This window comes from Crinia signifera, chromosome 11 (assembly GCF_055691185.1).
Source record: "Crinia signifera chromosome 11, ASM5569118v1, whole genome shotgun sequence".
In the NCBI taxonomy this organism is placed as follows: domain Eukaryota; kingdom Metazoa; phylum Chordata; class Amphibia; order Anura; family Myobatrachidae; genus Crinia; species Crinia signifera.
The window spans coordinates 1,248,519-1,261,673 of NC_139227.1; the positions used below are offsets into that span (position 1 = coordinate 1,248,519).

The 13,155-nt window shown below is 44.6% G+C and overlaps 1 protein-coding gene across 1 annotated transcript in view; it reads right to left on the reverse strand.

The window, feature by feature from the left end:
• Positions 1-6,579: 6,579 nt before the first annotated feature.
• The window catches only part of PYGM (glycogen phosphorylase, muscle associated), a 90,636-nt gene continuing 84,060 nt past the window's right edge, over positions 6,580-13,155 (reverse strand). Inside the window, 3 exon segments of the mRNA XM_083165000.1 lie at positions 6,580-7,667; positions 7,996-8,062; positions 8,207-8,341. Coding sequence (XP_083021126.1) covers positions 7,347-7,667; positions 7,996-8,062; positions 8,207-8,341 — 523 coding nt within the window. The 3' untranslated portion in view covers positions 6,580-7,346.

Consider the following 13,155-nt stretch of genomic DNA (forward strand, 5'->3'; position numbering starts at 1 on the left):
TGTAATTTTAGTTATTTTGTTTTTTCATTTATCAGAAATCCAGAAATCATACTTTGTAGATGGAAATTTTTATATTCAAGTGCTTCTATTGTTTCAGGTTCTGTAAGACTAATCCAACAAAATGTGTAGCATTGACACATTTAGAGCTGTCGAGGGCCACCAGGTTGACTTCCTCAAACTGTCAACAGAGGGAGAGAGATGATGAGGATGTCAACCTGTCAACATATAAACGTCACACCATTAACAGATAGTCCACTGGGCCAGATTCTCTAAGCTTCAAAAGTGATAAAATGGAGAGTGATAAACAGCCAACCAATCAGCTCCTACCTGCCATGTCACAGACTGTGTTTGAAAATGTCAGACAGGAGCTGATTGGCTGGCTGTTTATCACTCTCTGTTTTATCACTTTTGATGCTTAGAGAATCTGGTCCAGTGTGAGGAGCTACAGAGTAAGACTGCAGGGTGAGGTTAGGCTTAAACTGCTGGGGGAAGGGGGGGGGTAGGTTAGGCCAGTGATGGGTAACCTTGACACTCCAGTTATTGTTGAACTACACATCCCAGCATGTCCTGCATCAGTTTTGGCATGGCCAAATAGCAAAACTGTAGCAGGGCATGCTGGGATGTGTAGTTCAACAACAGCTGGAGTATCAAGGTAAGCCATCACTGGTTTAGGCAATCACATGAGGGTTAGAGATTAGGATCAGGGATAGGTGGATAAATATCCCAAAATGCATTGGTCAGAGATGGAGCCACCAGGGTGAACACTGGAAAGAAACCTGACAATCTCCGGGTGCCGGATGACGCTGCGACAGTGGGGATCCCAACAGTCAGTATCCAGACATTGAGATTCCGACTGCCGGTACTCTGACTTGTGGGATCCCGACTCACAGGGGTCCAAAACCCCCATAGAGGGAGAATAGAACCTGTGGCGAGACACTGGGCCCATGGTATGGCGAGCGCAGCATGGCAAGCACAGCGAGACCACAAGGGGCTTCTTTGCACTCGCCCCCCTGTCGGAGAACCGGCAGTCAGGATCCTGGCGTCGGGATACTGACTGTTGGGATCCCGACTGTTGGAGCCACATACCACACCCCAATCTCCAGTGTTGTCGCATTAAACTTCTGGCAAGGCTCCTACTTCATATTACTGGGATAAGAATCAGCCTGGGCTTTACCTCGGGTAAATTAGGGCTTACACACAGAGAGATGTGCTGAACGTTCTACGCAATCTAGTGAGATCACTGAGAAAATGCCCCTACATCGCTACGTGTGTAGGCCCCATATGTCACAACCGGAACATCTACACCCTCTGCTCTAAATGTTCTAAACAGACTGTAAACATTACATTATCGTTTTAATTTCTGCCCGACACACACACCAAATCTACAAAGCTAATCCCATCTCTCAAATTCCATACCGAGCAGCTTCCCAACACTAGCGCATACACACGGTCCATGGCAGATATACTGTTGTGTTATGAATGGCATGATGCTTTCTATACACTATAATTATGAGTATGATAAAGATCTGTAGAAATGATGTAATTAAATAAGGTATAGAACATTTTATGCGAGATACATTTAAGTTACACAGGACCTGTGATATACTGTATGCAGGAGTTGTTAATATTATTAAACATAGGAGGTTATTCTGGTTGGTGCGTAACTTTCCGAATTCTTTCGGAGCGGACCGCACGCCACGCTGTGCGGACATTGTAAGAACAAACGCCCACAGGTCCTCCGCATTCGGACGGACTCGCTCTCTAAGAAGAGGGTGTGTTTTCGGACAACATCCAAACTGTGCGTGTGCGGTGGCCACACAAAGATTCTGCACGGTCTTACAGCATCAGAACGGACGGGAAGCTCTTTCATTTTGCTGTGTGTGTCAACCTAATGTGTGCAACCCAATCCCGTGCAAAGGGTACACTAATTTGTGGTTCCTTCGTTTGGAATGTTTTGGTTGGTTCCCCTGTTGCCCTCTTTCTGCTACCATTACTGTCTGCTGTTCTTGAAGTGTTGGTCATATTCTTTTGTTGTGAAGCCACCTGATGTGTTCCTAAAGATTCTGCTGTGGCTATGTATGAAATGGCAAAAATTGTATACACTTTAGGCAGCAATGCTTCCAATTGAAGCAATGAAAAGAGTATAATTAATGAGTAGAGGAGTGGATTGTATTGTGTTCAGCTGACAGTGCTTCAGGTGCGGGTGTACTAATTGGGCGAACCGAATGCCTAGCACATGAACAAGTGCTCTCCGCAAAGTGAAACTTGCTTATGAAGACCGCATATTTCATGAGTGTTGGTTCGTTTGCAGTCGGTGTGCTGTCCGAATGCACGCCTACCAGAATTCGTGCACTCCCTCGTGTACGCCCATATTTTTTCGCCCAGTTTTTCCCACTTTGAAACCACGCCCTTGTGTAAGTCCGAATGACGCCCAAAAACGCCCATATTTTTCGAGTCAATTCGGTGGACATTTCTGTACGGTATTAGTGAGAACGAGTACGGAGACCATGCGTGGCACATGCGCATAGCGTTGCCTACGCATGCGCAGACGGCTAAAAAGCGCCCTCCCTCCGAAAGAATTCGGAACGGACCGCATCGACCAGAATAATGCCCATAGTGATAAACTTTCAGGCATTCCCTAAAAACTCACCTCTTCAGGCAAGCCTGTCATATTTATATACCGCACACATAACCCTCTGAGGCACTTATGTATTATTTTGCTTCCCTTCTGGACTTGTAACTTGGTGGGACTGCTATGCTATAATTGGTGCCTGTCCTTTTGTTTCCCTCCTATATACCTATAGATGGTAAGCTTGCAGCAGGGCCCTCCAACCTCCAAGTCTGTCTGTTGTTACCCAGTTTGTCTTATCACTGTCTACTATTGTAAAGCGCAACGGAATCTGCTGCGCTATATAAGAAACTGTAAAAGAGATCTGCTGCGCTATATAATACACTAACGGAATCTGCTGCGCTATATAAGACTCTGTAATGGAATCTGCTGCGCTATATAATACACTAACGGAATCTGCTGCGCTATATAAGACTCTGTAATGGAATCTGCTGCGCTATATAATACACTAACGGAATCTGCTGCGCTATATAAGACTCTGTAATGGAATCTGCTGCGCTATATAAGACGCTGTAACGGAATCTGCTGCGCTATATAAGACACTGTAACGGAACATGCTGCGCTATATTAGACGCTATAACGGAATCTGCTGCGCTATATAAGACACTGTAACGGAATCTGCTGCACTATATAAGACACTGTAATGGAATCTGCTGCGCTATATATGACACTGTAACGGAATCTGCTGCGCTATATATGACACTGTAACGGAATCTGCTGCGCTATATAAGACGCTGTAACGAAATCTGCTGCGCTATATAACACACTGTAACAGAATCTGCTGCTCTATATAAGACACTGTAACGGAATCTGCTGCGCTATATAAGCCGCTGTAACGGAATCTGCTGCGCTATATAAGACGCTGTAATGGAATCTGCTGCGCTATATAAGACACTGTAACGGAATCTGCTGCGCTATATAAGACGCTGTAACGGAATCTGCTGCACTATATAAGACAATGTAACGGAATCTGCTGCGCTATATAACACACTGTAACGGAATCTGCTGCGCTATATTCGACACTGTAACGGAATCTGCTGCGCTATATAAGACACTGTAACGGAATCTGCTGCGCTATATAAGATGCTGTAACGGAATCTGCTGCGCTATATAAGACACTAACGGAATCTGCTGCGCTATATAAGACACTGTAACGGAATCTGCTGCGCTATATAAGACACTGTAACGGAATCTGTTGCGCTATATAAGACACTGTAACGGAATCTGCTGCGCTATATAAGACAACGTAACGGAAACTGCTGCGCTATATAAGACACTGTAACGGAATCTGCTGCGCTATATAAGACGCTGTAACGGAATCTGCTGCGCTATATAATACGCTGTAACGGAATCTGCTGCGCTATATAAGACACTGTAACTGAATATGGTGCGCTATATAAGAAACTGTAAATAAATAAATAATAGTAAATAAACAGTAGTAGTTTGTGAGTGGGAACAGTGGCTAGTTTTCTGGTGTTTGTAAGTATAACTGGGAAACTATAGAATATGTTTGGATTGTATTTACACAGAGTGAAGTAGTTTTCCCTGGGAGTTATCCAATTACCCCCAATCATTGATCACGTGTAATTGCTTTTGCTGGGTACTATCCTATTAGCCCCGATAAGCTGTCACGAGACGCAGCTTATCAAGTATGTCGTTTTACCTGCCATAGGCATGCAAATCAAAATCCCCACTAAATATATGGTGGTGAAACATTGGGAAATATTGCAAAAAATAAACGCTCAAAATTCCATTCCCAATTGCACAGAATTAGATAGCCCCTCATATGTTTTATTGACTAGTTAATAGAGCAAATACTGGGCCAATGTCATAGGGTGAGAGTTTCAGAAAGTGAGAGATTTTGGGAGAGTTTTCCCCTTTTTTTAAAGCAGCAATCAATTACGTGGCAAAATCAACCTGGTTTTGCAGTGTAATTGATTGGTGCTTTAAAAAAAAGGGGGAAAACTCTCCCAAAATCTCTCATTTCTGAAACTCTCCCCCTATTACATTTGGCACACTGTCTAGTTATTATTACTGTCTAGTTATTATTACAGCATAGACCAGGGGTTCCCAATCTTTTTTGAATCAAGGCACCCTTGAGTATCAGAATTTTTTCACGGCACCCCTAGGCCAAAAAAAATAATTAATTAGATTGGGTTTATATGCGATTCTTAGGATCAGTTATGTGGTAAAGTGCAGGATTTGCTTCTGTTTGTATACATTTTATTATTGTCAGCCACCAGCACTGGTTTTGCTCATAAATAACTAACCATTCATGATCTGAGTTGGTCCTGGACCACCAACCCAGGGCACCCCTGCATGTGTCCTGAGGCACCCCAGGGAGCCACGGCACACAGTTTGGGAACCACTGGCATAGACAATGGTGTGGTACTCACTGTCTTTATTAGTAATGTCATTCAGGGAGTGACATACTCACAGTACTAAGATATTGCACTAACCAAAAATGTATTTCCCCTGTTCTCAATTTCCTTGTGAAAATGTTCATTTTGTTGACCTGGGTAGACACTTTGATGAGAACTGGTTGCTAATTTTGATCTTCCTATTCATTAACTTCCTCTTTAACATGTGCCTCTTCTTTCACAATGCTGACAATGGAGACCCAACAAAAGTATTTGCAGGTAAGGAAACCTTTCCAGAGTTTACTATGTCCCAAGCTGCGGGAAGTGTAATACGTCTGAGCAGGCAGCCATTGTGTCTGGGCTTTTGCACCAGCCCATCTCTCACAGGGTTGGCTGTCAGAACCTGGTCAGAAGACACAGAGGTGCCACTCACCCTGATCACACACGGTGCAGCGGTCTGTGAAATGGGGACATAGCTTCCTGTGAGATGCATGGCTCCTACCCAGTGTCAGGAGCCAGAGGCTGCATATAATATTACAGTGCAGCATCCAGCTCCCGTCCCTGAGCAGGAGCTGCTGGTATTTTGGTGTCACCTTTCGGCGGGGAACACTTGGAAACCTCTGCATGATTTTAATTCCAGATTGATGTGATTTTATAAGAATCAATGAAATATCTTTGGTTTTACCTAGTTTTCTAGAGGTCAGTTATATGTTTCCCTGAGCCCTAAGCGTTACACTGTATACATTGCAGAGCACATATAAATAGACCATACCTTTACTAAGATGGGAGTTCTGTTGAAGATGGGATGTTGCCCATAGCAACCAGAGTCTATCTATTATCTTAAAGAAGACACTAAATAAATAAGAAGGCACTTCTGATTGGTTGCTACAGGCAACATCCCATCTTCAATAGAAGTCCCATCTTGGTACATTTACCCCAGTGATTATTATACCTGGTTACTTAGATGTCTGTTTATATCCTAATTCTGTCTCTATATAGAAGTATATTTATGTCTCACATTGTGGGCACACATCACCCAGGGGATCGCTACCTTATCTGAATGGGGAACAACAAGGAATCGCTGCACTTCTGTCTCTCACTGTGTGGGAAGTGACAGTATTAATAGCTCATGGGAAAGGTCAGAGATGGAATTTATTTCTCTGATCTTGGTCTCTCTGTGAGGCCATGGCTTCTGAAGAACGAAGCTGTACATACATCTAGAACGAGAGAAGAACATCAGGCCATGTGCACAATTCTAGTCTGCAATGTGAACACAGAACGGGAGGAATGGAACGTGGCATCGTCAGAGGCTTTACAAGGAAATGGCTTAAGTGATGACATAAAAAAACAAGAGACATCTAGAATCGGATATTCACTTTGGTCCCAAAAGGAAGAGGAGGGGAAGCCTGTGGGAAAGTGATAAGAAGAGAGACAGAATGAGGAAATGAGAGAAAGAGGAATGCAAGAAGGCAGTGGGCAGGATGTGGGGCGGAATACAGCAATATTTCTATATACTAAGTATTACACATCAGACCAGGCACAGAGATAGTTATACTATAACTTTATTAAATAACAGGAGACATTTTTAAATAACAATCCCAGGGTCTACTAGTGCTATCCAATAGTTTTCATATTAATACATGCTAGCTGTTTGATGATTATGTTATACAGAAGGTACTGTTGTTCCTGAAGACTTTGTAGGTCAATGAAAGCCCTCCTAGGGTTACATTTGATAATCTTGTATAAGAAGTAACTGGAATCCAACATAAATATAATATGCATGTTTATCATTGCATACCTCCCAACATGACCCTCTCCAGGAGGGACACATTGCTCTGCTTCTGGACTATCCTCTTCATTTATGATTACCATCACCTGTGTACAGACGCCAATCGTATTACTTAACCTGTTCAAAGCAGGTGATGGCAATCATACATTCCAATGGAAGTCCAGAAACAGAGCATTGTGTCGCTCCTGGAGAGGGTCATGTTGGGGGGAATGTCATTGTACCTTAGATTTAACTCAGGGATTATCTGTTCAACAATCAAATATATAAGGACAAGGACATAGAAGAGGAATACGGAATTACTAGCATCCAGTACAGAGTGACTGGTGTAAGTGCCATAGAGGAAGCAGACGATGCTGGGCAGAAAGATCTTGCGGGCAGCTGCATGTGCTGTCTATTCTCTCCTTCATTGAGGATATGATAGTCAGCATGGTCTGACAAGCAGCTGTATATTTGTTGGATAACCCAGAAAAGCAGGTAACAGAACTATGTGATTCAGGTGAGAAATGTGTGGGTCTCCTGATGAGTGTAAGGCGCATTATTTGCTAAATGTATGAGGGACTGTGATGAATTACTTGTGTTTTCTACGCGGTGGTGGGATGGGAAGTGATGTATTACTAGTCACTGTGGCAGATATAAGACTGTTGGCTGCATAGATCACATCTTGAGAGCCTTGGGTGCCTTGGGGAGGCAGAAGTGTTTGACTTTGGAAGACATCAAGTAACAAAGTTTGAAGAATTCAATCACGTGGAACATCGGGTGGTGGGATTTTCAAGGTGCTGGGTTCCACACCCCATATTTCTCTGGCATACTGGGCAATGGTCCGGTCACTGGAGAACTTTCCAGAACCAGCAATGTTGTGGATCACCTTGCGAGTCCATTCTTTTGGGTTCTGCGTAAGAGAAATGAAAGAGTAGGGTGAAGAAAAAAGTGAAGAAATGCCGTAAATACACTGAATGAATTATCTCCTTGTAACAAAATAAACAACCTTAAGTCAGCTTCCTTCTCTAAAGCTTTAAGTGTCACTTGCTTTCTACTGTGTCTGTCACATTTGTCATAAGTAAAACTACTGAGAAAGGGCAGGGATCATCACATTATAGTGTCAGCAATTGTCATCCTGCAGGAGGAGGGCAGAATTATGGCTTCATTAAGTGTCAGGAGGAAAGCGTGATCGCCTTGCTATGTGTGTCACGGTGTCAGTCTGTACTATGACAGTTCACCTTGTAGAGGGCACTGACAGAATCCTGGGATCTGATATAATCTTCATAATCTGCAAATACTTTGAACCTGCAGAGAATAAAACAGCATTGGTGAGATAGGATGAAGGATGAGCAAGTGGGCATCGAAGGAAAGGGACGTGATGAGCTGGAAAGACGATGAGAAAATATGAGGCATGAGGAAATACCGGACTGAAAGAGGAGAAATTGTTACCTGTCGTGATTCATCAACATGTTGACAATGTCCTTGAAGAGGTCAGGTTGTTTGGGGGAGAAATATCCAGAATTAAGCTGATCAATCACTTGTCTGAGCTCAGGAATCCTCTCATAGTACGACCGAGCATTGTAGCTGCACAGAAATCACAGACATTCTCCCATTATATGGAGCATTAAATAAAAAGTGCTCTTATAATAATGCAAGTTATGTATATACATTCTTAACCAGTGGCTTAACCATAGCTCCGCAGACCCCGCGGTGGCTTGGAGGTGCTAGGTAAGTGTGGGCGCTGCGGGGGTCTGCGGAAGATATTGTTATTGGGGCCGCCGCCACCACTTACCTGTTGCTGCCGCCGGGACCAGCATAGCTTCCTGCTGTCTGCAGCCATGGCGCTCCTCCACCACCTCTTAGAATGTCTTTTGCAAAATGGCCGCCCTCTTCACAGCAGACATTGTTAAGGATGCTAGAGCAGGCGGCGACCTCCTATTGCATCCTAAATAACGGTCTGCAATAAGGTGGCGGCCATTTTGCATGTGACATTGTAATAGGAGAAGCGCCGTGCTGGGACCGCAGACAGGAGAATGGAGCACGGACCAGATGGCAGATGCAGGGGTAAGGGGGGCGCACATATTTTAGTGGCAGGAGGGCGCCCAAATTGTAGTTACGCCACCTCTCTTATATGCTGTTTCAATATCAGATGGTGATGTCAGAATGGGTGCGCTGAAGATGTTCTAATATAAAACGATTAAGGTCATTGGCTTCGCTAGGAGCCATGAATAGCACAAGATAGCGGATAAGCAGAAGGAATTGGCTTTTCTACCAGTTGACAGACTCACACAATGCACCTCAGTTACTAACAAAATCTGCTGCATTCTGTCCTGAAGTAATCCAAAAATACAGCACTTGTGTACTTGCACCCTGGGTATGGGAAACAACCAATATGCAGCACTCTAGCTGCTGTGGAACTGTACATCTCAGCATACAACTTTGCGGTTAGAAAAAAGAGATTTATATTGTTACCTGTTAAATCTCTTTCTTCAAAATCCATAGGAGATACAGGGCTGACGCTAGGGTATAGGGTTGAACCGATGGACCTGGCATAAAACTGGTTAAACTTTTGCCTCCAGGTAGCCCAGGCTCCTCCTTCCCCTATGCCCCGCCTCCACCTCAGGCAGCCAGTTTTAGTATGTCGCCTGCTTTGTGCAGCCTTATTTATTTTTATGATTTATTTGTATTTATTTTTATTTATTTTACACTAAGCAGCGCTGGGCGTCCAGGTAGACAGTGTCTATAGGTTGACATCAAAAGGTTGACATGCAATAAGTCAACAGGGTTAAAAGGACCACATGGTGAAAAGGTCAACATGGAAAAGTTCGACATGAAAGAGGTAGACACATGAAAAGGTTGACATGAGTTTCCTATTTTTTTCTTGCCAATGTCGACATGTGTTGACATGGACCTCCAATTAGTGTAACAGGTACGCTCCCCATGCTTCGGGCCTGATGCCTCGCATTACTTGGCACAATCTACCATTCTCAATCGTAGTCCACATGGATGGAAAAGTATATAAAGGTCCAAATACCCTGACAACCTACTGACTGTCTATCTAGACCAGGGGTCCTCAAACTATTTTGGATTTCTGGAAATCAGTCCCGGGCCCCGAAGTTCCTAGTGGCAGGCCTGCTGCACAGTAAGGGTTCAGATTCACAACCATTACTATTAGGCAGAGCTTTGTAGTGTTACACCACCATATAACCACAATCCTACGCGGGGCAAATAGCCCAATCAGAAAGGTGTCTGCTTCTAACACAGGGTGTGACACACTAAAGAGAGTGCGAGGTCTATTGTCCAGTGAGGAGGGGAGTCAACCACAGAAGCCATATCGATTGCTTTCAATTAACTGATTCAAACTGGCAGGAGCAGAGGTGACCCCCTGAGAGCAGGAGCCCGGCAGCAGATGACTCCATTGTCTCCCAGAGTTACGCCTTTGCTTGATACATAAATATAAGACATTCATTTGGCTCCTTCACCTTCCTGAGCTGTTTACAATGATACCAAGTGGGTCAGAAGATTAGTAAAATGTCAGTACTGTCAGGGCCATGTTAAGGGCAGAGGCATAGCTAGGGCGGAGCCGGTGGAGCACAAGCTCTGGGTGCCGAACTGTCACCGGGCATCAGAGCCGTGCACTCTGCCGCCGGCTCCCCCGCCCTGCTCGCCTGCTGTGCCCGGCATCAGTACCCCGTATCGCCATAAAAACCTGCCAAGCGCTGGTTTGGGATGCCGGTGCCAGGGATGAGGCACCATAAAGTCACAAGGTCATGGTGCCGCATCACTGGTACCAGCATCCATAGCCGGCGCTTGCCGGGTTTTTATGGCGGTACGGGGTACTGATGCCGGGCACAGCAGGGAGTGTGTGAGCAGGATGGGGGAGCCGGCAGTGTCAAGGGGTGAGCGGCTGGAGTCTAGACAGCCTGTGGAGGGACGGAGGCGGAGCCGACGGACAGACACCGGGACACACTTGACTGTAGCCAGGTAGATCATTGGGGTAGTGGGCTGGGGCTTCTTCCTTTTCTCCTTTTATTATTATTATTATTATACAGGGGGAGCAGCCTGTGGTGTCCTTTTATTATACAGAAGGAGCAGCCTATGGGATCCTGTTGTTATTATTGTTGTACAGGGGAGCAATCTGTGGGGTCCTGTTGTTATTATTATACAGGGGGAGCCATATGTGGGGTCCTTTTATTATACAGGAGGAGCAGCCTGTGGGGTCCTGTTATTATTATTATTCAGGGGGAGCAGCCTGTGGTGTCCTTTTATTATACAGGAGGAGCAGCCTGTGGGGTCCTGTTATTATTATTATTATACAGGGGGAGCAGCCTGTGGTGTCCTTTTATTATACAGGAGGAGCAGCCTGTGGGGTCCTGTTGTTATTGTTGTACAGGGGAGCAATCTGTGGTGTCCTGTTATTATTATACAGGGGAGCAGCATGTTTGGTCCTGTTGCTATTATTATACAGGAGGAGCAGCCTGTGGGGTCCTGTTGTTGTTATTGTTGTACAGGGGAGCAATCTGTGGGGTCCTGTTGTGATTATACAGGGGAGCAGCCTGTTTGGTTCTGTTGTCAATATTATACAGGGGGAGCAATCTGTGGGGTCCTTTTATTATACAGGGGGAGCAGCCTGTGGGGTCCTTTTATTATACAGGGGGAGCAGCCTGTTGGGTCCTGTTATTATTATTATAAAGGGGGAGCGGCCTGTGGGGTCCTGTTATTATTATTATACAGGGGGAGCAGACTGTGGGGTCCTGTTGTTGTTGTTATTGTTGTACAGGGGAGCAATCTGTGGGGTCCTGTTGTGATTATACAGGGGAGCAGCATGTTTGGTTCTGTTGTTGTCAATATTATACAGGGGGAGCAATCTGTGGGGTCCTTTTATTATACAGGGGGAGCAGCCTGTGGGGTCCTTTTATTATACAGGGGGAGCAGCCTGTTGGGTCCTTTTATTATTATTATAAAGGGGGAGCAGCCTGTGGGGTCCTGTTATTATTATTATTATTATTATTATTATTATTATTATTATTATACAGGGGGAGCAGACTGTGGGGTCCTGTTGTGATTATACAGGGGGAGCAGACTGTTGGGTCATTTTATTATACAGGGGAAGCAGACTGTGGGATCCTGTTATTATTATACAGGGGGAGCAGACTGTGGGGTCCTGTTATTATTATTATTATTATACAGGGGGAGTAGACTGTGGGGTCCTGTTATTATTATTATACAGGGGGAGCAGACTGTGGGATCCTGTTATTATTATACAGGGGGAGCAGACTGTGGGGTCCTGTTATCATTATTATTCAGGGGGAGCAGACTGTGGGGTCCTGTTATTATTATTATACAGGGGGAGCAGCCTGTGGGGTCCTGTTATTATTATTATTATTATTATTATTATTATTATACAGGGGGAGCAGACTGTGGGGTCCTGTTGTGATTATACAGGGGGAGCAGACTGTTGGGTCATTTTATTATACAGGGGGAGCAGACTGTGGGATCCTGTTATTATTATACAGGGGGAGCAGACTGTGGGGTCCTGTTATTATTATTATTATACAGGGGGAGTAGACTGTGGGGTCCTGTTATTATTTTTATACAGGGGGAGCAGACTGTGGGATCCTGTTATTATTATTATACAGGGGGAGCAGACTGTGGGGTCCTGTTATCATTATTATACAGGGGGAGCAGACTGTGGGGTCCTGTTATTATTATTATACAGGGGGAGCAGACTGTGGGGTCCTGTTATTATTATTATTATTATTATTATACAGGCGGAGCAGACTGTGGGGTCCTGTTATTATTATTATACAGGGGGAGCAGACTGTGGGGTCCTGTTGTGATTGTACAGGGGGAGCAGCCTGTGGGGCGTGAAACATGCCCTTGCTCCGGGCACTGTGGCTCCTTAGCTACACCACTGGTTAAAAGCCTCATGGGCCTGGAGTTGAACATGTTCCAGGTCTTATAATGAGAAGGGGAGGAGGTGAGGTCAATGCCATGTAGAACACATACACTAGAAGCCAAAATGTCTCTATAAATATATAAAATTACAAAAATTGCATTAATGTGTAAAAAATAGAAATGACATTTTTATACTTGTGATTTATGGCTAACCCTGCTAAGTTGGTGTCTGTCTGGTAATTATCATGCTGTGAGGATGATGGGCCTATTGTTATGTGGCGGCCTGGAGCTGCAGCTCCACCATATGGTTAATCATGCCCTGAGTACTGTAGTTGTGTTGTAAAGATGAGGAACACAGTTTGGCAGAGCTACATTACACGGATCCTAATGTGAAATGCATAGGATCTAGTGACAAGGTGCCATCTCAGACCAAGGGAAAACTACACCTTATAGGCTCACTGTTGGAAAGAATGTGCACAATCTACATGTATTTCTCTAGC